This window comes from Spermophilus citellus, assembly GCF_964194105.1.
Source record: "Spermophilus citellus genome assembly, chromosome: 4".
NCBI classification, from domain to species: domain Eukaryota; kingdom Metazoa; phylum Chordata; class Mammalia; order Rodentia; family Sciuridae; genus Spermophilus; species Spermophilus citellus.
In genome coordinates this window covers 199,042,664-199,063,937 of record NC_138185.1, presented here as the reverse complement: position 1 = coordinate 199,063,937, position 21,274 = coordinate 199,042,664, and the positions used below count along the sequence as shown (strand labels likewise).

General features: G+C 36.8%; 2 protein-coding genes across 3 annotated transcripts in view; one reads left to right on the top strand and one right to left on the bottom strand.

Moving 5' to 3' along the window:
- The first annotated feature begins 1,550 nt into the window (after positions 1-1,550).
- ALDH6A1 (aldehyde dehydrogenase 6 family member A1) lies at positions 1,551-16,639 on the top strand. Its single transcript, XM_081289479.1, has 11 exons — positions 1,551-1,604; positions 3,832-3,906; positions 4,090-4,251; positions 4,723-4,801; positions 4,954-5,256; positions 6,754-6,875; positions 8,614-8,803; positions 9,002-9,183; positions 10,721-10,900; positions 11,250-11,348; positions 15,178-16,639. The coding sequence occupies exons 3-11, from the start codon at positions 4,138-4,140 to the stop codon at positions 15,280-15,282; spliced, it is 1,374 nt and encodes a 457-aa protein (XP_081145605.1). The 5' UTR covers positions 1,551-1,604; positions 3,832-3,906; positions 4,090-4,137; the 3' UTR covers positions 15,283-16,639.
- Positions 11,406-21,274, bottom strand: part of BBOF1 (basal body orientation factor 1) — a gene marked incomplete at its 3' end in the record, with an annotated part of 40,536 nt that continues 30,667 nt past the window's right edge. Inside the window, exons 9-12 of one of the 2 annotated variants that reach the window (XM_081289465.1) lie at positions 20,954-21,055; positions 18,415-18,489; positions 18,140-18,248; positions 11,406-11,484 (exon numbers count right to left, since the gene is read on the bottom strand). In XM_081289465.1, coding sequence (XP_081145591.1) covers positions 11,473-11,484; positions 18,140-18,248; positions 18,415-18,489; positions 20,954-21,055 — 298 coding nt within the window. Of the gene's footprint in view, positions 11,485-18,124; positions 18,249-18,414; positions 18,490-20,953; positions 21,056-21,274 lie in introns of those variants that run through there. The other variant, XM_081289464.1, reaches the window with a different exon arrangement.

Genomic DNA, 21,274 nt, shown 5'->3' with positions numbered 1-21,274 from the left:
TTAATGAGACTGACTCAAAATAAAAGAAATTAAAAGGGCTTGCGGGGGGTGGGGGGGGGGCTGGGGTTGTGGCTCATCGGTAGAGCGCTCGCCTCGCACTTGTGAGACCCTGGGTTTGATCCTCAGCACCACATAAAAATAAATAAACAAAATAAAGACATTGTGCCCATGTATAACTAAAAAAAAATTTTTTTTTAAAAAGGGCTGGGGATGTGGTTCAGTGGTAAAGTGCCTCTGGATTCAATCCCCAGTAATAAATAAATAAATAAATTGTACAATTTATAAGATTTAATATTTTTATAAACCTGTGAAGTCATCATCACAATTAAGATAATGAGAGCCAGGTGTGGTGACATAGACCTGTAATCCCAGCAACTTGGGAGCCTGAAACAAGAAGGTCAAAAGTTCCAGATCAGCCTCAGCAACTTATAAAACTCTGTCTAAAAACAAAAAAATAAAAAGAGCTGAGGATGTAGCCCAGTGGTAAAAAGCCCGGGGGTTTAGTCTACAGTACCAAAACAAAAACAAAAATGACAGTCAAAATAATGAACATATATCCATCACCTAAAACCAGTTTTCCTCTTAGTCCCCTTTGCCACCTTCCCCATCATTCCCTAGTAACTACTAGTCTGCTTTCTCATACAATACTACACTAAACTCATACTATAGTTTGCACTTTGTAGTTTTTTTCACATAAATGAAACCATCCATTATATATTCTTTTTATGTCTGAATTCTTTCACTTGCCATAATTATTATAATCACCCATGTTGCATGTGTCAATATTTTATTCCTTTTTATTTTTGAGTAGTAGTCTGATGTATGGATATAGACATTAGTTTTATTGTTCACCTATCCAGTGGTGGACATCTAGGTCATTTCCAAGTTTTGGCATATTGCAAACAACACTGCTATGAACATTTGTATCCAAGTATTTGTATGAGCGATTATACTTACATTTTATTATGTACTGTTTAATCTATATCTACATTGATTATATATAATATAGCTTATTACATATATATTGATTGTACATTGTTCTCAACACCTGTTGTATTATATACCATGCTAAATATTTTCTTTCTGTTAGATTTATGGTGACATTTTCTAGACCCCAAACTATTAAAATATAATAACAAAAAAATTTAATCAACCCGGTTTTAGAAATTTGGGACATGATTATTATGACTTATTATTCTCTCAGTTTGCTGCACCTCATAGTTTCATATATTTCTTTAAAAGTATGGGGCTGGGGCTGGGGCTGGGCTCAGAGGTAGAGTGCTTGCCTTGCATGTGTGAGGCTCAATTCTCAGTACCATAAAAAATAAATAAAGGTATTGTGTCCATCCACAACTAAAAATACATACATATATATATATATATATATATATATATATATGTATATATGTATATTTTTAAGGTATATGGTCCTTGAAAGCAAATACCAAGTTCTTTTTCATATTCACAGTAGCTAGTATTCTAATACAGTAGCTAAAGTTTTAATAATTTTCTTTTCTCATTTATCAAATTATTATTTTATCACACAGGTTTCTTCCAAGGTACACTCCACCTGGTATCCAGCATCCTCCTTCTCTTCTTCAGTGGTAAGTATATTTATCATTGAAAGTTGACTTCCAAGAAGGAATCCAATATGGTGTGGGGTATTCTTTTTTTTTTTTAATATTTTTAGTTGTAGTGGGACACACAATACCTTTATTTTATTTATTTATTTTAATGTGGTGCTGAGAATCGAACCCAGTGTCTCATACATGCTAGGCAAGCACTCTACCAATGAGCCACAACCTCAGCCCAGGGGGTATTCCTTTTTATCTTTACATAATTGTGATCAGAGTATATGTGAATTTTTTTTATCTTGGTTTTCTTACCTACTATTATGACTATTATTTTGTGAGCGGTTTCATTATTGCAAGATAGACTTTATAGTTATGTGGGGTTTTTTCAGAGCTGGAGATCAAACCCAGTGACATGTACATGCTAGGAAAATCCTCTATCACTGAGCTACATTCCCAGCCCTATGATTACGGTTTTTAATGGCTGTGGATTATTCCATCAAGTTGATGTAGCTTGAATTAACTAGTAATTTCTCCATGTAACATTTAGATTGTTTCTATTTTTCAATATTATAAAACATTTTAAAAATAGTTTTTTCCTTCTTTTGGATTATTTCTCTTTGAATTTTACTTACTATGCCAAAAGGTACAAACATTTCTCTGACTTCTAGAGGTTTAGACTTTGGCAGGGGCACAAGGTCTGACTAAGTTGCCCAAACTGGTCCTGAACTTGTGAGCCTCCCACCTCAGGCTCCTGCGTACCTGTGACTACAGGTATGTGCCACCGCTCTTGTCTTCTTCTAAAGGTTTTGTTGAATCTGCCAAATAGTTGTCTTCCTCTTAAACCTTTAGAGTTGTTTTTACAGAACATCTATCTTCTGTCACTTCTGTATTTCAAATCTATTAAACAAAGACTGCTACGCAAAATCCTCTCCCTGTAGAAGTATGTACATACTGTAGCCCAGTAGTCCTTCGCCATTTTTGGTTCACAGATCCTGTTATGGTTTAAATGTAGTTTGTCTCCTCTAAAATTCATGTTAAGATTTTTTTTTTAGGGGCTGGGGATGTGGCTCAAGCAGTAGCGCGCTCGCCTGGCATGCGTGCGGCCCAGGTTCCATCCTCAGCACCACATACAAACAAAGATGTTGTGTCCGCCGAAAACTAAAAAATAAATGTTAAAAATTCTTTCTCTCTCTCTCTCTCTCTTAAAAAAAAAGATTTTTTTATTTGTTCTCATTAGTTATACATGACAGTAGAATGCATTTTGATACACTGTACACAAATGGAGCATAACTACTTATTCTTCTGGCTGAATGTTAAAATTTGATTGCCATTGTGTCGGGTGTCCGGGAGGTGGTTAGGTCATGAAGAAGAATGAATGACTTTCTCACCCACTTGCCCTTCCCAATTTTCTGCTTTATTGTGAAGTCTTTGCCAGGTACAGCTGCTTTATTTGGGACTTCTAGCCTCCACAATTTCGTTCCTTTGTAAATTACCCATTCTCAGGTATTCTGTATGACAACAGAAAAAAAAAAAAAGTAGACCTCTGAAAATTTAGTGAAAGTGATCTCAGAGGAGGGGAAAAAAACACGTAGGGCTGAGGCTGTAGCTCAGTGGCAGAGCACTTGCCTAGCACGTGTGAGACACTGGGTTCGATCCTTAGCACTGCATAAACATAAACAATAAAGTCATGCTGTCCATCTACAACTACAAAACTTTTTTAAAAAATATTTATTTTTTAGGTGTAGATGGACACAACACAATGCCTTTATTTTTATGTGGTGCTGAGGATCGAACCTGGGCCCGCCCGTGCTAGGCAAGTGCTCTACCTCTGAGCCACAATCCCAGCCCTACAAAAAGGTTTTTTTTTTTTTTAAATACATGTAGATAGAACAATTTAAAAATTTTTATCATAAAGGTAAAATGTGTATGTATTGATGTGACAGAAAGTCAGTGGGGCCAGTAAGTCATAATTGGCTGATGCACACAGTGGCTGCTTTTTTTTAACCAAGTTTCCAAGTGATGTATTTGCTCATGAAGCTCACTGGGTGAATAGCAAAGAGTTTATTATGCTCAGAGACAGAACAGTGTTGAGAGGTGCTGCTGCATGTTAATAGTTCTATAGACAAGAACATTGTGTATCTTTTTCCTAGGGGTAACAAGAAGATTCACTTATCAACCTGCTTTATGAAAGGGAAAGGGAGAAACAAAGCAATTAATTAATATAAAGTTTGTGTTGTTGTTTTTTTTTAATCCCCAGCCAACTGTAAAACTCTTCATTGATGGCAAATTTGTTGAATCCAAAAGTGATAAATGGATTGACATCCACAACCCAGTAAGCAAAACTAGTTTGGGACTTATTGACTGGTCTAGAATTCTGGGAACATAGTGGGAAGGTGGGGCCCTGGGGACCTGAGTGTCTATCATGAAGTACATAGTGCCGCCTCTGTGACTAGATGGAACATGGAGAAGGTAGGGCATTGGCAAAGTATGATGGCTTTTTTTTTTTTCCCATCAGGCCACTAATGAGGTTATTGGTCGGGTCCCTCAGTCCACCAAGGCTGAAATGGATGCAGCCATTGCTTCCTGCAAGCGTGCTTTCCCTGCATGGGCAGACACATCAGTGTTGAGCCGGCAGCAGGTCCTGCTCCGCTATCAACAACTTATCAAAGAAAACTTGGTAAGAAACCTAAATGGGGGCTGGGTCTGTGGCTCAGTGGTAGCACACTTGCCTTGCATGTATGAGGCACTGGGTTCGATTCTCAGCACCATGTATAAATAAAAAAATAAAGATCTATCAACATCTAAGAGAAAAATATTTTTAAAAAAAGAAACCTAAATGGTATAATTTTCTACACTAGTGCCTAGCGGGGCTGATCACTCCTCCAGTGACCTTTTCAGCTGCTCTCCCTAACTCTGCAACACAGAGACATTGATCATGGCTGTCTCCCTCGTTCTGCTTCTCCGTCTGTTTTGTTCTGTCTTGGCTACCTGAGAATTAAAAGGAGGAACATGGGGACTAAGATTCTAGCTTAATGGTAGAGTGTGTACTTAGCATGCACAAGACCCTGGGTGTGATCCCCAGAACTGCAAAAATAAACAAAAGGAGGAATATCCTTGTATGAGTTTCTATTTGTGTTTTTCTCTCTAGAAAGAAATTGCCAAGTTAATCACATTGGAACAAGGGAAGACCCTAGCTGATGCTGAAGGAGATGTATTCCGAGGCCTTCGTAAGCTGGGAGCCCTTATGGGACTTTAGGAAAAGGAAGATGGGATTCTGTCATTGGCCTGATCACAGCCTCAGGGCTGAACAGAACAAGATAAAGCTAAGCAATGCTCAGTGTGGGGAGCTAGTGGCCTAACTTCTTCTTCTCTGTTCCAGAGGTGGTCGAGCATGCCTGTAGTGTGACATCCCTCATGCTGGGAGAAACTATGCCATCCATCACCAAAGACATGGACCTTTATTCCTATCGTCTGCCCCTGGGGGTGTGTGCAGGCATTGCTCCATTTAATTTTCCTGCCATGATCCCCCTTTGGATGTTTCCCATGGCCATGGTTTGTGGGAATACTTTCCTAATGAAACCATCAGAGCGAGTCCCTGGAGCAACTATGCTTCTTGCTAAGCTGCTTCAGGATTCTGGTGCCCCTGATGGAACACTGAACATCATCCATGGACAACATGAAGGTAGCTTCCCTAATGCATGTGACTACTTAATATGGGTATCAACAAACTAAGGTGTTGAGTGTCAACTGAGTGTTTTAGGATGAGAAAACTAGGAAGGAAGGGACTCACTAATAGTAATCTCCATGTTTGAAGGTAATGTTTGTGGACTGTTTGCCATCTGTGCTAAGGTAACTAACTGGGGAGCAGCAGAGCTTCTTGCCCTTCACTGTGCAGTGGGCCTCCAACAACATGGATTAGGACCAGACAGAGAAAGTTTTGTTTTGTTTTTTATTTATTTATTTATTTATTTATTTATTTATTTATATGTGGTGCTGAGGATCAAACCCAGGGCCTTGCACATGCTAGACAAGCACTCTACCACTGAGTCACAACCCCAGCCCCTAGACAGAGAAAGTTTATTAACTCATTTAATCTTCATAACAACCCTTTGAGGCAGTATTATTTTTCCATTTTACAGATGAGAAAATTGAGGCAGAATGAAATTAAGTAATTTGCCCAAAGTTAACACTGCTACAAATTATGAATGTTAGCGTATGATAGTATCCTAAGGCTGACTCTGCTTCTTGCTTTTAAATACTAATGCCATATTACCTCTTGTGTGATAGCACAATAGTTTCTGAGAGTCTCTGTATATAGTAGCAGTTGAGGACATATCATATTCTTGTTTTTAGTTCTGGGGATTGAACACAGGAGTGCTTTACCACTGAGCTATAACCCCAGCCCTTTTTATTTTTGATTTTGAAATAGGATCTTACTGAGTTGCTCAGGGATTTACTAAATTGCTGAAGATGACTTCAGACTTGGGATCCTCCTGCCTTAGCCTCCTGAGTCACTGGGATGATAGGCATGCACCATCGTACTCAGTTGAGGACATATCATATTTTTTAAAATATATATATACTTTAGTTGTAGATGGACACAATACCTTTATTTTATTTTTATGTGGTGGTAAGGATTGAACTCAGTGCCTCACACATGCAAAGACAAGTGCTCTACCACTGAGCCACAACCCCATCCCCCATTATCACATATTTAAAGAAAAGAAAATGGAAGAGTCTAGTTGTGAAAGGCTGTTGTTTTAGAGAAAAATAGGAATTGTAGCCTTCAGATTAGACTAGACACAAGAATTCTGGAATAAATGAAAAAAAAATGCTGAAAGGGTAGAGGCTAAATAGTATTTGTAAAGAATTTAAGTGACATATATGATTACACAACCTGTGAAACTCTGCATCAGGTACAACCAGAAGAATGAGAAGTTATACTCCATTTATGTATGATATGTCAAAATGCACACCACTGTCATGTATAACTAATTAGAACAAATAAAAAATAAACTAATAAAAGAATTTAAAGGAACAAAAGAGAACTTCACAATGGCAATTGAGTGTTGAAAAAACAATTATGAGAATGTCTAATCAGTGGGTAAAGGGGAGATTTGCCACGTTGAGAAGCCTATGGCCCTTGTTCTTTTTGGTGACCATTTTTTTCTTCTCCAAGCTGTAAATTTTATTTGTGATCATCCGGACATCAAAGCAATCAGCTTTGTGGGATCCAACCAGGCAGGAGAGTATATCTTTGAGAGAGGATCAAGACATGGCAAGAGGGTTCAAGCCAACATGGTGACTTTTCTTTTTTTCTCCTGAACTTTGTTATATGTTTATAAATTGTCTAAGAACAGCACTTCAACAGCAAGACCACTCTTCCCACTAATGCCAGTGTTTCTTAATTACCATTTAATCCTGAATGTCTTCTTAACCGTGAACCTTGTGAAGAGTATTGATCATGTTGACCACCTTTATCATATACAACTAATTTTGATGACAAGGGACATATTTCTTCCTAAGAATGTTATTCAGATTCTTTAGGCTTTCAGTAGTAACAGCCTGATTCTGGTTCTGGCTCTATTTCTTCCTTTCTTTATACAATGCTTCTAGCCCTTAATCCTTCCTTCTTTTAAGGTACATACTAACTAGTAGTTCAAGACACCAAAAAGAACCAAATATCCCCATATGATACGTGACATGCTTTAATTTTTACTTTACTCTTACTAGTTCTTTGCCAAATGCTTAGCAACTCTTTAATACTAAATATAAAGTCCTATTGCATCTTGCCCATCCTTCCTTCAACTAACATGAAAAAAAGATAATTGCCACTTATTTTTCATGGCTGAATGTTTTGTCCAATTTGACTTAAGCCCCTCCTAGTTCACTCCATATTTATTGCATGTATTCTGTGTTCAACATTATCTATAATAGGATTAAGTAGTAGACATGGTATATATCCATTCACTCAACTATAGTTGTATCTAGAGACGTGAAAATTATTATATGTCTACATAGAAGATATATATGTAGTTATATGTATAGAAGTCTAGAAGCAAGCCAATTTGAGGAACCTCTTTCTAGATGTTATGTTTTAGGAGGTCTGATTTTTTTTAGAGAGATAATTTTTTTATATAAAGTTTTTTGAGAGAGATTTTTTTTAAATATTTATTTTTTTTTTAGTTTTCGGCGGACACAACATCTTTGTATGTGGTGCTGAGGATCGAACCCAGGCCGCACGCATGCCAGGCGAGCGCACTACTGCTTGAGCTACATCCCCAGCCCCGAGAATTTTTTAATATTTATTTTTTAGTTTTCGGTGGACACAACATCTTTATTTTTATGTGGTGCTGAGGATCGAACCCAGCACCCTGCGCATGCTAGGCGAGCGTGCTATCGCTTGAGCCACATCCCCAGCCCGAGGTCTGATTTTGACCCTAAGCTGTTTACTGCATTTTTAATTATTTTTGGTACAAGAAATTAAAACTATGGTGCTTTACCACTAAACTTAATTCCCAGTCCTTTATATTTTTTATTTGCTGAGGGTCTTGCTAAGTTGACAAGACTGGCTTCAACTTGGCAATCCTCCTGCCTCAGCCTACCAAGTCACTGGGATTACAGACATGTGCAGCCCGGCTGATTACTGGCATTATTATTACTGGCAGCTCTTTGTTTACATTACTCTTAATTTAACTGGAAACCTCAGCAGACAACAAATTGCTTCCTACCTAAGTTAGAAAACAACATTTTCCTTGGTTCCTGGTTGCAGTTTTTAACCTGTTGGTTTGAGTGTGATTGGGGCTTTTTTGCCTTGGTAATGGTTTTAAGCTAAATATATAGCAGCTTATCAACTGGAAAGTGAGGGAAAAAATGTGGAGACCTGCTTGATGTTGCTAAAATTTAAGCAGTATTAAAAATAACCTCTTTGTCCTCAAAGCAACAAAGAATAAATTCTCTAATCCTTCCCTTAAATTCTCATTCTTAGCTTAATTGTATTTGACTAAGGAAGATTGATGCACAATCTGTGTTTCTTTAGGGAGCCAAAAACCATGGGGTAGTCATGCCAGATGCCAACAAGGAAAATACCCTGAACCAGCTGGTTGGGGCAGCATTTGGAGCTGCTGGTCAGCGCTGCATGGCTCTTTCAACAGCAATCCTTGTGGGAGAGGCTAAGAAGTGGCTTCCAGAGCTGGTGGAGCGTGCCAAAAAGCTGAGGGTCAATGCAGGTAATCACCTATCTGCCCAGCAACTTTAGATTTTGTATCTTTGACACTATATCTTAGCATTGGCCTTGACAAAGGGAAGCAGTCTTCTCGTCTTACCATTACCTCTCTTTATATGTATTTGTCATTCAGATTCATACATTACTAGCAATCATAATTTATGTTAATGAAGTCCTTAGATACTTATGTGTTGTTTTACAGGAGACCAGCCTGGAGCTGATCTTGGCCCTCTGATCACTCCCCAGGCCAAAGAGCGAGTCTGTAATCTGATTGATAGTGGAACAAAGGAGGGAGCTTCCATCCTTCTGGATGGGCGAAAAATTAAAGTGAAAGGTTATGAAAATGGTAACTTTGTTGGACCAACCATCATCTCAAATGTCAAGGTGAACAACTCAATCATTTCACAAATATGAAAGCTGAAGGAATCTTAGAGGCTATGGAAGCTTTCCTTCTGGTTTATAAATGAAGACATTTAATGATTAAGACCTCAAGTCTGGCCAGGATTGTTCACTTATTTTAATTTGGAGTCTCCTCTCCTGAGCCCCATCCAGGCCACTTTCCATGAAGAGCTAGATATTTTCAGCTTTTCAGAAATATATAATCTCTCTCACAATTACTCAATTCTGACATGTAATGGGAAATCAGCATTATGTGGCTGTATTCCAATAAAACTTTTTTTATGGACATACATTTGAATTTTGTATCATTTTACATGTCATGAAGTAGTCTTTTGATTTTTTTTCAACCATTTAAAAATGTAGAGCTGGGCACGGTGGTGTTTGCCTGTAATCCCAGCAGCTCAGGAAGATTGTGGGTTTAGAGCCAGCCTCAGCAACGGTGAGGTACTAAGCAACTCAGTGAGACCCTGTCTCTAAATAAAATACAAAATAGGGCTGAGGATGTGACTCCATGGTTGAGTGCCCCAGAGTGCAATCCCCAATTCAAAAAAAAAAAAAAAAGTAGAAACCATTCTTAGCTTATGACCTATACAAAAACAGATAGTATCTATATTTGGCCCATAGGTAGTTGTTTGTCAACCTTTGTCTTGTACTATACTGGTTCCTTATTTAGTGTAACTTTTCCTTCTTGCAACCTACCTCATAGCTATTGCAATGTCTCAATCTCTATATCTACTACTCAGTTGGGTATAACTACTCTGGGCCCAAAATTTAGCTACATCTTCACGAGAAAGTCAAAAAGAAGTGGTCTGTCAATTTTTATTTATCAAAACTCTGAAAGTCTCTCAGTTGACATTCATGACTAAAGTGAAGTTAGGAACCTTTTTTGAAATTCACATATTGTCATTACAATCCTAAATAACCAAGGATTTAATGTAAGTGTAGTAGAAACTATGAAGTCTCTTACCACAGAATGATAGAAGAAAAATCCACTTATCAACAATAAACACAGATGATTAGGTGTAGTGGTGAAGGTTGTTTTAGGTGTTTATGTATAACACAATATCAAAATATAAATGTACATAGTTAAATTTTGGAGGTAAAGGATAAGTGGGAATGGAGTATTTTTGTTTCAGAGAACTTAGCACAGGCTTTCTGTAAACAAAATAATCTGATATTTTATATATATTTGATTTATAAAAAATTTTCATGTAACTTTTTGGTAACATAACAATTGTATGAAACAAGTTGTACAGCTATTACAAAGGAAGCTAGTGATGAGTTGTGGGAACTAAAAGTACAGAGTGTGGTTATAATTAATAGGAATTTCAGGTTGTCTATATGTTGATAGTTTGGAAGATGGAACAGAGTTTTTAATAAGTAATTTAAAAATGGAAAGAGATTGCTAACATGAAAGAAGTCTACGTAAACTAGTGTGTAGTAAGTAAAATTACCAGGTTGAGTATAAAATACATAGAATCCAAAGAGCTCACTTCTTTTCTGGATTGATCATTCCTAACAGCCAAATATGACCTGTTACAAAGAAGAGATTTTTGGTCCAGTTCTTGTGGTTCTGGAGACAGAAACATTAGATGAAGCCATCAAGATCGTAAACGACAACCCTTATGGAAATGGAACTGCCATCTTCACCACCAATGGAGCCACTGCTCGGAAATATTCCCACCTGGTCGATGTTGGACAGGTTTGTAGATTCTCACAGCTCTTAGGGATTCCTAAGAGGAGACAGTAGACAGTGATCAGTCATTGCAGCTTCTATAAAGGTTGTCCCTTTAATCTTCCACAATGCTCCATTTCTTCCTCAGTAATAAAAGTTCATAGAGTGAAGAATGGGATGGAAGCTAGCAATTTAAAATGGTCTCTCAAAAAAATAAATACCACCCACTCCCCCCCCAAAAAAAAAAACCCATAAAATATAAATTGATTTTTTAAAAAAGAAAAATAAATCCATCTTTGTTTTTCTGCTTCTAAATAGAGAGTCTATAGTTTGAGTTCTTTGCTTAGTATTTGATGTAGATTTGTTCTGCTTTTAGGTGGGAGTGAATGTCCCTATTCCAGTGCCTTTGCCAATGTTCTCATTCACTGGTTCTCGATCATCTTTCAGGGGAGACACCAATTTCTATGGCAAACAGGTAACTTTTGAGTCAAATTTTTTTCCTTTAAGAAATTTTCTTAAACATATTCAGAAACAAGGATTCTGCAGAGAAGGACATGCCAGCAGCTTCTGGGCGGTCACATGTTGTTCTGAAGTATTTCTCAGATAGTCCCCTAGAAAAGAATTAATAAGGGTAGGGAGGGAAAGAGTAGAAGTTCAATGGATTAGACGAAGTGAAATGAAGGGAAAGGAGGTGGGATAGGAATGGGAAAGACAGTGGAATGAATCTGACATAACATTCCTATGTACATATATGAACACACCACAGTGAATTTCACCATCGTGTGTACATCCATAAGACTGGGATCCTAATTAGAATATATTCCAAGCTTGTGTAAATATATCAAAATGGTTTATACTGTCATGTATAACTAAAAAGAATAAAAAAATTTTTAAAAGTTAATGAAACGTTAACAAAGTAGCTTATTCTTGAACAACTTAAGGCAAAAAAGTTGGGGGAAAACAGCATGAGGAATTCTAGGCCTTTGTTTTGGTGGGTTTTGTTTTGTCTTGTTTTGTTTATTTTTGTTTTTGTAGTACTAGGGATTGAACCCAGAGGTGCTTTACCACTGAACTATATCCCCAGCCTATTTTTTTGAGACAGGATCTCATTAAGTTGCACTGGCCTTGAACTTGCAATCCTCCTTGCCTCAGCCTCCTGAGTAGCTGGGATTACAGGCATTCACAACCATGCCTGGCAAGTCCAGGCCTTTGTATTTGCCATTTTCTCTGCTATTCTTCTAGAAATAAATCACCTCTAATCTTCATCATCTCCTTCTTTGATGCTAGGTAGTATGCCTCATGTGTTCCCATTGCACATATTTTTCCTGTAATAATTGTTTATGTATCAAAAATTTTATTCAGGGCTGGGGTATAACTCAGTGGTAGAGTATTTATTTACCTAGCATGCACAAACACCTGGGTTCAACCTCCAGCACCAAACACACACACACACAAAAAAATACCTTCTTTGTATCAAACACTTTTCAATATGCAATGGGAACACATGAGGCATACTACCTAGCATCAAAGAAAGGGATAATGGTGATTAGAGGTGATTTCTTTTTGGAAGCCAGGCATGGTGGTACACACCTGTAATCCCAGTGATTTATGAGGCTGAGGTAGGAGAATTACAAGTTCAAGGACAGGGCAACTTAATGAGACCCTGTCTAATAATTTAAAATTTAAAATTAATTAAACATTATCCAATAGATATGATAGTTATGGCTATATGCTTAAGATACGGCTAACTAGTTAAGAAAGTATTACCTTACATAAGTGTCTATAGACACTCCTCAACTTATGATGATAGGATTACATCCCAATAAACCCATCATAAGTTAAAAATATCATACAACTAATCTACTGAACATCATAGTTAAACCAACAGAATATTCAACCCTCATGGGCTTGGGGTTGATAATTCATATTGCTTATTGCAGCCCAAAAAGAGATCAAAATTTGAAGTACAATTTCTATTGAAAACACCTTGCTTTTGCACCATCTTAATCTGGAAAAATAGTAAATCTTAGACCATCTGTAGTTTGATACTAGTAACAAGCATTTCTTCTAAGAGAAGCGGTAAAACTATTTAAAATAGTTTTTATCAATCTGGGATTGTAGCCCAGTGGTAGATTGCTTCCCTCGCACATGTGAGGCACTGGGTTGGATCCTCAGCACCACATAAAAATAAAATATACTGTGTCCATCTACAACCAAAAATATTTTTAAAAAATAGTTTTTTTCCTCCCACAAACTGCCATCTTGGTTTAATTACTATAAATACGCTGGGGTAAGATAGGCTTCTTTGGAGGAAAAAAATGAATACATGGTTGAATTCTTAAATCTTTATGTTATTAAATGCTACTTGGCATTTTGGAAAGAAGATATGAAAGTATTACCTTACATAATAAAATATGAAAGTCAAACTTTGCATGGTAGCACATGTCTGTAGTCCAAGCTACTTGGGAATCTGAGGCAAGAGGCTCACTTAAGCCCAGGAGTTTGAGACTAGTCTCAGCAATAGAGCAAGACCTTGTCTCAAAAACAAAAAGGAAATTGTAAAAATTAGTTGTATGTTTGCTGGGTGTGATGGTACATACCTGTAGTTCCAGCAACTCAGAAAGCTGAGGTAGGAGGATCACAAATTCAAAGCCAGCTTTTGCAACTTAGCAAGGATCTGAGTAACTTAGCACGGCCCTGTCTCCAAATTTACAAATAAAGAGGGCTGGGGATATTGTTCAGTGGTTAAGCTCCCCTGGGTTCAATCCATGGTATCAAAAAAAAAAAAAAAAAAGGGTTGTATCTTTATATTGAAATTTATTTTCAACATATTAAAATGGCCCAGATTGGGGCTGGGGTTGTGGCTCAGCAATAGCACACTTGCCTAGCACGTGCGAGGCATGCTAGGTTCGATCCTAAGCACCACTTAAAAATACATAAAGGTATTTTTATTTTTATTTATTTATTTATTTTTATATTTTTAATATTTATTTTTTAGTTGTACACAATACGTTTATTTTGTTTATTTGTTTTTATGTGGTGCTGAGGATCAAACCCAGGGCCTCAAGTATGCCAGGTGAGTGCTCTACCGATGAGCCACAACCCCAGCCCAATAAAGGTATTTTTTAAAAAAGAATATTTTAAAAAATGGCCCAGATTTTGTCAAATAATTCTATAAGAGCATTTCAATCAAGGAAGTTTTTTTCCATCTTTCTAGTTTGCTAATAAGTGTTAAATCTGCACAATATATTCCCCCCCCCCTTTTTTAACTTCTTACGTCTATTTAATCTAAAGCAGCTTCTCCTTGGCCTCTCCCTCCTTGCAATGTTTCTTTTCTTGTTAAACCATTGATTTGCTACAGAAACTCTGTTGTCTCTTCAATAGAAAGCTCATTAACACACAGTTATCAGAAATGGCCTAACATATATTTCCTACTCTATTCCTTCTTCTTTTTCATGGGAAGGAAAGAATGACTAACAATTGTTGAGCAGTAGTAACTTTGTTACAATATTTTTGTATGTCATTCATTTTCTCCTTACAACATTGCTGTAGTGTGCATGTTAAGTCAATCAGACTCAGGGTCAAGCTGCAGTTAGTAAGGGTCATGCAGGACAGTGCATTAGAACACACCTATAATCCCAGCAACTCAGGAGGCTGAAGTAGGAGGATTGAAAATTTGAGGCCAGCCTGGCAATTTAGTGAGACCCTGTCTCAAAAAGGGGGCAGGAATGGAGATCAGCAGTAGAATACCCCTGGGTTTAATCTCTAGTACTGCAAAGTAAACAAACAAATAACAAAAAATAAGGGTAGAGGCATGATTTGAGTTAAATCTATTGACATGGGCACATGTTATTCAGCTCTGCAACAGAAGGATCTGCAAGGGGCTAGGGATCTGGCTCAGTAGCAGAGCACGTGTCTAGCACATATGAGGCCCTGGGTTCAATTCCCAGCGCACCAGAATTAAAAAAAAAAAAAAAAAAAAAAAGAATGTAATAGAATGACCTGCAAGTTTAACAGATTACATTGTCCTATTTTTCCATTTAGACACTCTTAGCTTATAAATTCTAATTTCAGCGTAGTAATAATGGCTAAGGATGACTATTTACTCTTGTGTCCAATATTGTATTATTTTTAAAATTATCTCATAAACAACACATTGGATTTTGGTTGCACCTGTTGCTCAAATAGGAACATGAGTAGCACTCAAAGAACAACCTTGAAAAGTCCATTCAAAGAAGAATCATAACTTTCCCCACCAGAAGTATATGTTAACTCTCTTTTGCCATTTTCTTTGCTGTCTTTAGGGCATCCAGTTCTACACTCAGCTAAAGACCATCACTTCTCAGTGGAAAGAAGAAGATGCTACTCTTTCCTCACCTGCTGTAGTCATGCCTACCATGGGCCGTTAGAACTAAGTTTCTCCAAGACTCAGTCGTCCTGAGAAATCTCCCTTCACTCTTGACCAACTTCATTTGTCAACTTTGCTCAGATCAGATGCTTGGGATTAGAATATGTTGTTGTTTCAACTCTTTCTCAGGACTCTTGGCCCCTTCAAATTTGCTGTAGGGAGACCCCTAATGTACCACTAACTTGCTCTTCTTATTTCTGCTTTGAAGGCAACTCTAATGCTTATCTGGAATAAGAGCTTAGTTAGATCTGTTTTCTAAAACGTTTTCCCCTTTTTTTAATGACCTGAAGGAGGGTAAGGTCAGTGTATATATAGATCATCTTCCAATAATTGGAAGAACCCTTGGATGAGAAAACAGGACAGAACTAGTTCATGAACCTCTGGTGGAGCCTTAAACACAGCCCTTCATCAGTGCCAGTGGGCAAAACCCCTCTGCCAAGTTTTCCTGAGCTGCTTGCCCATTCCCTCAGTACATAGGTATAATCCATTTCTATTTATCCCAACAATGTGATCACTGCTTTCTTTTCTGCTCAATGCCACTTTGTTGTCCCTGTGATTCATGACCACTAATTCTATAATTGTTCTGGTTCCTGCTTCTTAAAATCAAATCTCAAGAATACCTCAGTATACAATGGATAAATCAATGCTTTATGTGCCAAATGTTAAGTGTCAGAGTTACTTCAATCATTTATCAGTACTTCAGTCATTAATTCAGATGCAATAATTTTCTTAGAAAATTCTTTCAAAAGTTATTTTAGACCCAGAAATCAAGGAGGGTTCCACCCACAAAACCATGTTAGATTCTTGCCTTAAGAAAGTCATATATTCTATTATTTGCCAGTTTTAAAAAAAATTATTTTATTTTATTTTATTTTATTGGTACCAAACATTAAACACAGGAGTGCTTAACCACTGAACCATGTCCCCAGTATTTTTATTTTTTATTTTAAGACAAGGTCTTACTAAGTTGCTTAGCACCTTACTAGATTAGTGAGGCTGGCTTTGAGCTTGCAATCCTCCTGCCTCAGCCTCCTGAGTCACTGGAATTACAGGCATGTGCCAGCCACCATACCTGGCTTATCAAATTTTATATATTACTCTTTCTTTTTGCCTGGATTTCTCATTAGTGATACTTTTTACTGAGAGAACTCCTCATGTGATTGATTAGGGCCTAATAAATTTCTAAATTTTTCATTACTTAAAATAGTGAAGAAGAAATGCTTTGACAGTCTTCTGTTAATTCAGCTGCCTTTAACCTTTGTTTCTTTGATATGTCTTTTTTTTTTTTTTTTTTTTTTTTTTTTTTTTTTTTTTTGGTGGCAAATGGGATTGAACCTAGGGATACTTTACCACTGAGCTACATCCCCAGTCCTTTTTAGTTTTGATTTTGAGACAGGGTCTTACTAAGTTGCTGAGGGTCTTGTTAAATTTTGGGGGCTCGGCTTAAACTTGCAATCCTCCTGTCTTGTCCTCCTGAGTCCAACAGGCATGTGCCACTATATCTAATCTTGAAATTAGAATTGAAGTTAATGTGCTCTCTGAACTAGGGGAAGACTTCTGGCTCTGATGGCATAATCCCTTAGCCAGATGGTATCATTTATTTTTCTGTTTCTCCATTAGTCATTTAGTGCTACCCTACTCCATGGGGAGTTATGGAGTATGAAGTACTTTGAAAATGTTGTGCATGGATAGAATGTCAGAACCTTCAATAATTTAAGGTGACTGAAACAAAATACACTCGGAACCTTACTCTGGGTTTTTTTGTTTGTTTGTTTGTTTTTTCTGCCTCCCTACAAGTGAGGCATTAGAAATTTATAGTTTGAGAATACAATTGCCCCTTGTTTTCTGTCTTATAAAACACAGCTGATATTTAATACAATCCAACAACTTCAGACTGGGTTGAATAAAAATTTATTATTGCCTAAATTCCAAGTGGAATTAAACATAACCACGAAGATTCCTAACATTTTCCTTACATTTAAAGAAAATCACTTTTTTAAAAAATACTGACTAATCAGAATTTTGTTGCTCTCATTGAAATAAACTCATTTGGCTAACTACTTGCTATTCAAAAGTGTACAGTTGTGTTCATGTTAGTAGAAACTAAAGAATTCAATATTTTTCTCTTTTTTGATCTGATATGGCTTCATTTGAACTTTCTCAGATTGTACATTCTGCTAATTGATTATTCATAACAAATTACAAATAAAAAGCTCCTAAAAAGAAAGAAATCTGTCTTTTTTCTTTTAATGGTACCATAATTCCTTATAATGCTTTTGTCCCCTAGGTTGTAGTGACTTGGACATAGACTTCTCACCCTATGTCCAAAGTTAAGAGTAATGTCATTATGTTTGTGTTTATATAACGGATAGTACACATTTTTAACTATACTGCTTTTTTCATTTTTTTTTTTTTTTTGGTACTGGCAGGGGTGCTTTGCTACTGAGCTACATCTCCAGATCTTTTTATTTTTCATTTTGAGACAGGTGTCTCACACCAAGTTGCTTAGGGCCTCACTAAGTTTCTGAGGCTGGCCTTGAACTTTGATCTTCCTGCTTCAACCTCCTAGACACTGGGATTACAGGAGTGTGCTACCACACCAGTAGGCTACTTATTTCAAAGGCAATCTACAGGTTTTCTACACTAAAAGAGATACATATCCATTTGTATTTTGTATTTCCAGCATTAGTGTGATTATTATAAAAATTTCTAGTATCTCATACTAGTGCTATTTGTTATTCATTTCACTGATCCCTGAAAGCTCCTAGATAGCCAGTAGAGAAAACAACTAAGGGTTAGCAAGAAGCTACATGGAGAATAGCTGTATGTATCACTCAGTTAGATTACAGACTCCTTACTTTCTTGGACTCCTGAGATCCTTTTGTATTGGATGATGTCATTTCATTAGAGTCTGATACTTCAACTTGCTGGGTGATAAAGGTTTGATCTTGAAGTTTACTTTCCTCCCTGCAATAATGACAAAATAATGAGTACTGCCAATATCCATACCTGGGATGTGGTTCAGAACAGCAACTTCATCATATTATTCTCACTCAACTTGAGTAATGTCAAATGCCTGCAAGAGCCATTGTGATCTGGCTCACATTTGAGACATTGTCAGGAGAGATCTTACCCAAATCCTTTCAATTCTCTACTGTCAGAAACAAAGAAATCTGGAACTGAAGTCCTAGAACACTGGTTGTATTTCCTGTGGTGAGTAAAATTCAACAAACAATGAGACAGTGTCTCCTTGTATCCTTATATTTCAACTATTAAGAGACAAGTGAAATACTTCAGTTGGATGGGCTTCTTATTTTCAAAATGAATTTTTACACACATAAAACGTGTTAGGCAAACTAATATATTTGTTTGAAAGTTGAAGTGAATTTGAGAAATGGAAATATTTATGGAGATGATCATAATGAAGGTACTCATACAAGTTTGTTTGGGGAGGGGAACAGTGGGAAATTGAACCTAGGGCTTCATGCATGCTAGGCAAGTGCTCTACCACTGAAACCGTATCCCAGCCCTATACAACAGCTAATAGTGGAAAAGGGCAAGTTTGAACCAGAGTACCAACAAAAATGTCCAGAAAAATTCCCTTCTCACAGAGAGAAACTCAGACCACAGAAAGATTATTCAGTGGGGAGATAGGCCCAGTAAGAAATTTTTTTTCTTTAAATTTTAGAAAGTTTTAAATTTAAAGTTTTAAATTTTGAGTTTTAGAACAGGAATAAATATATCACAAATTTTCTAATTTAAGTGAGTTTAATAGAGACAAAAAGGATTGTACATTGATATCTCAACAGATACATACCCCATTCCTAAAACTTGTTTTCAATTAGATGCCTTTGAAAGCAGCATAAAACACTGAAAATCTGACTAAATAGTCTAATGGTAATATGTGAAAGAATACTTTAGACACTAAAGTATCAAAAGACCTAAGTAGTTACTAATGCATTGATTTATTGTAAGCCAGTTATTGATTATCCCCACTAAGATCAATCACAAATAAATGTACTGTACTGTTGGATTCACAACCATGTACTACTATCAACTATGAACTCTTAACCAACTTCATAATCATTCCACTTGCCTTGGTAGACCTTTTATCATCTAACTACTCCCCCATCTGGTTTGAGTTTTCTCAATCTCTTCAACATTCCACCATCTGTTCCTGTCTTATTGTTCTTTTATCTAATGCTGGCATGAAGTTTCAACAGGCTTAAACTTACTTCCATTATGAGTCAGGTTCAAGTTCATTGCTTGGGTTTGAACTCGTTTACTCTAATTCCTTTGTTTCTCCAAGGCTGAAAATAACATATAGTATGGAACTAGAGGCCTAGATCTCTAGCTATATTTCTTGAATAGGAAAAAGTTAACTTAGCTGAGTAAAGTATTGCACCTATAATTCTAGAGGCTCAGGAGGCTGAGACAGGAGGAGTGCAAGTTCAAGGCCAGCCTTAGCAAACTAGTGAGGCCCTAAGCAATTTAGTGATACTCTGTCTCAAAATAAATAAATAAAAACAAAGGGCTGGGGAGGGTCTGTGACTCAGTGGTAAACACCCCTGGGTTCAATCCTTGGTTACCCACCCCCCCCAAAAAAAATAAAAATCAGCTCAAGCCTTTATTCTCCCATATAGAGCATAAAGTCATTGAGATTAGGTGTGATGTCCTTACCTGTTCAACACTATATCCTCAATAAATAGCATGTACTCAATATGTATAAGTTAGGTGAATTAAGAGATAGATTAAATAAAATTTAAAACTTTATCTCAAACTGGCTTTCTGGTTTTGTTTTGTTTTGTTTTTGTGGTACTGAGGATTGAATCCAATACCACAAAAACAATGGAGAAATAATCATCAAAACGAATTATTGGAGGGGCTTGGGTCTGTGGCTTAGTGGTAGAGCACTTGCCTCACATGTGTGAGGTACTAGGTTCAATCCTCAGCACCACATAAAAATAAAAAAACAAAATAAAGGTATTGTGTCCATCTACAACTAAAAAAAAATACATAAAAAAGGGATTATTGGAATACCTGTGGATTTCTGTTTTCCCTTCTATATCTCTTATATTAGAGAGTCCCTTAATGAATAATCACCTTTAAATTATTTACTTATTTTTAAACCCAAACAGTTTCTATGCTTTTCTGAGGATGCTATAGATTTAGTTGAGCAATGTAACTTAGAAAGCATTATGGTAAACATCATCCTAAATAGCTAAGATAATTTTCCCCCTTTAATTCCAAGTCATCTTTTGTCTTCATGTCTCCTCATTCCTATTCCTTATCTCTTGGAGTTACAGTAGCTAAGCAGTAGAATCCTTTTAGCCCTTTTAGTTTTTCTAGTCCTTATTTATTTATTTATTTATTTATTTTCGTACCTGGAATTGAACTCAAGAGCACTTAATTACTGAGTCCCAGCCCCAGCCCTTTTTTGTATTTTATTTAGAGACAGGCTCTCACTGAATTGCTTAGGGCCTTGCTAAGTTGCTGAGGCTGGCTTTGAACTATGGATCATCCTGCCTCAGCCTCCTGAGTCACTGGGATTACAGGCATGCATCACTACACCCAGCTATGTATTCCTTTTAATTCTAAGAATAAATTCATTGTTCCTATGTGGTTTCTAAGTTCAATAACACTGGTATTTCACTGTAGAAGTAGGAAATTACCTAGGAACAAAACCATTCATTTTTGCAAAGAGCAATCTCAAGACTTTTTCCTTCTGCTCCCAGGTCAAATCTGCAATATCCACATTTCTTTCAGTACTTGTCCTAAAGAATTCAAAGGGGAAAAAAAAGTGAAAAGGAAAAATGTAGTCAAAGTAAACATCTTTTCTTGTGAAAAAATATAAAGTATGGGGCTGAGTTTGTGGCTCAGCCATAGAGCACTCGCCTAGCACATGTGAGGCCCTGGGTTCGATCCTCAGTACCATATAAAAATAAATAAATTAAGGTATTGTGTCCAACTACAACTAAAAAATAAATTTAAAA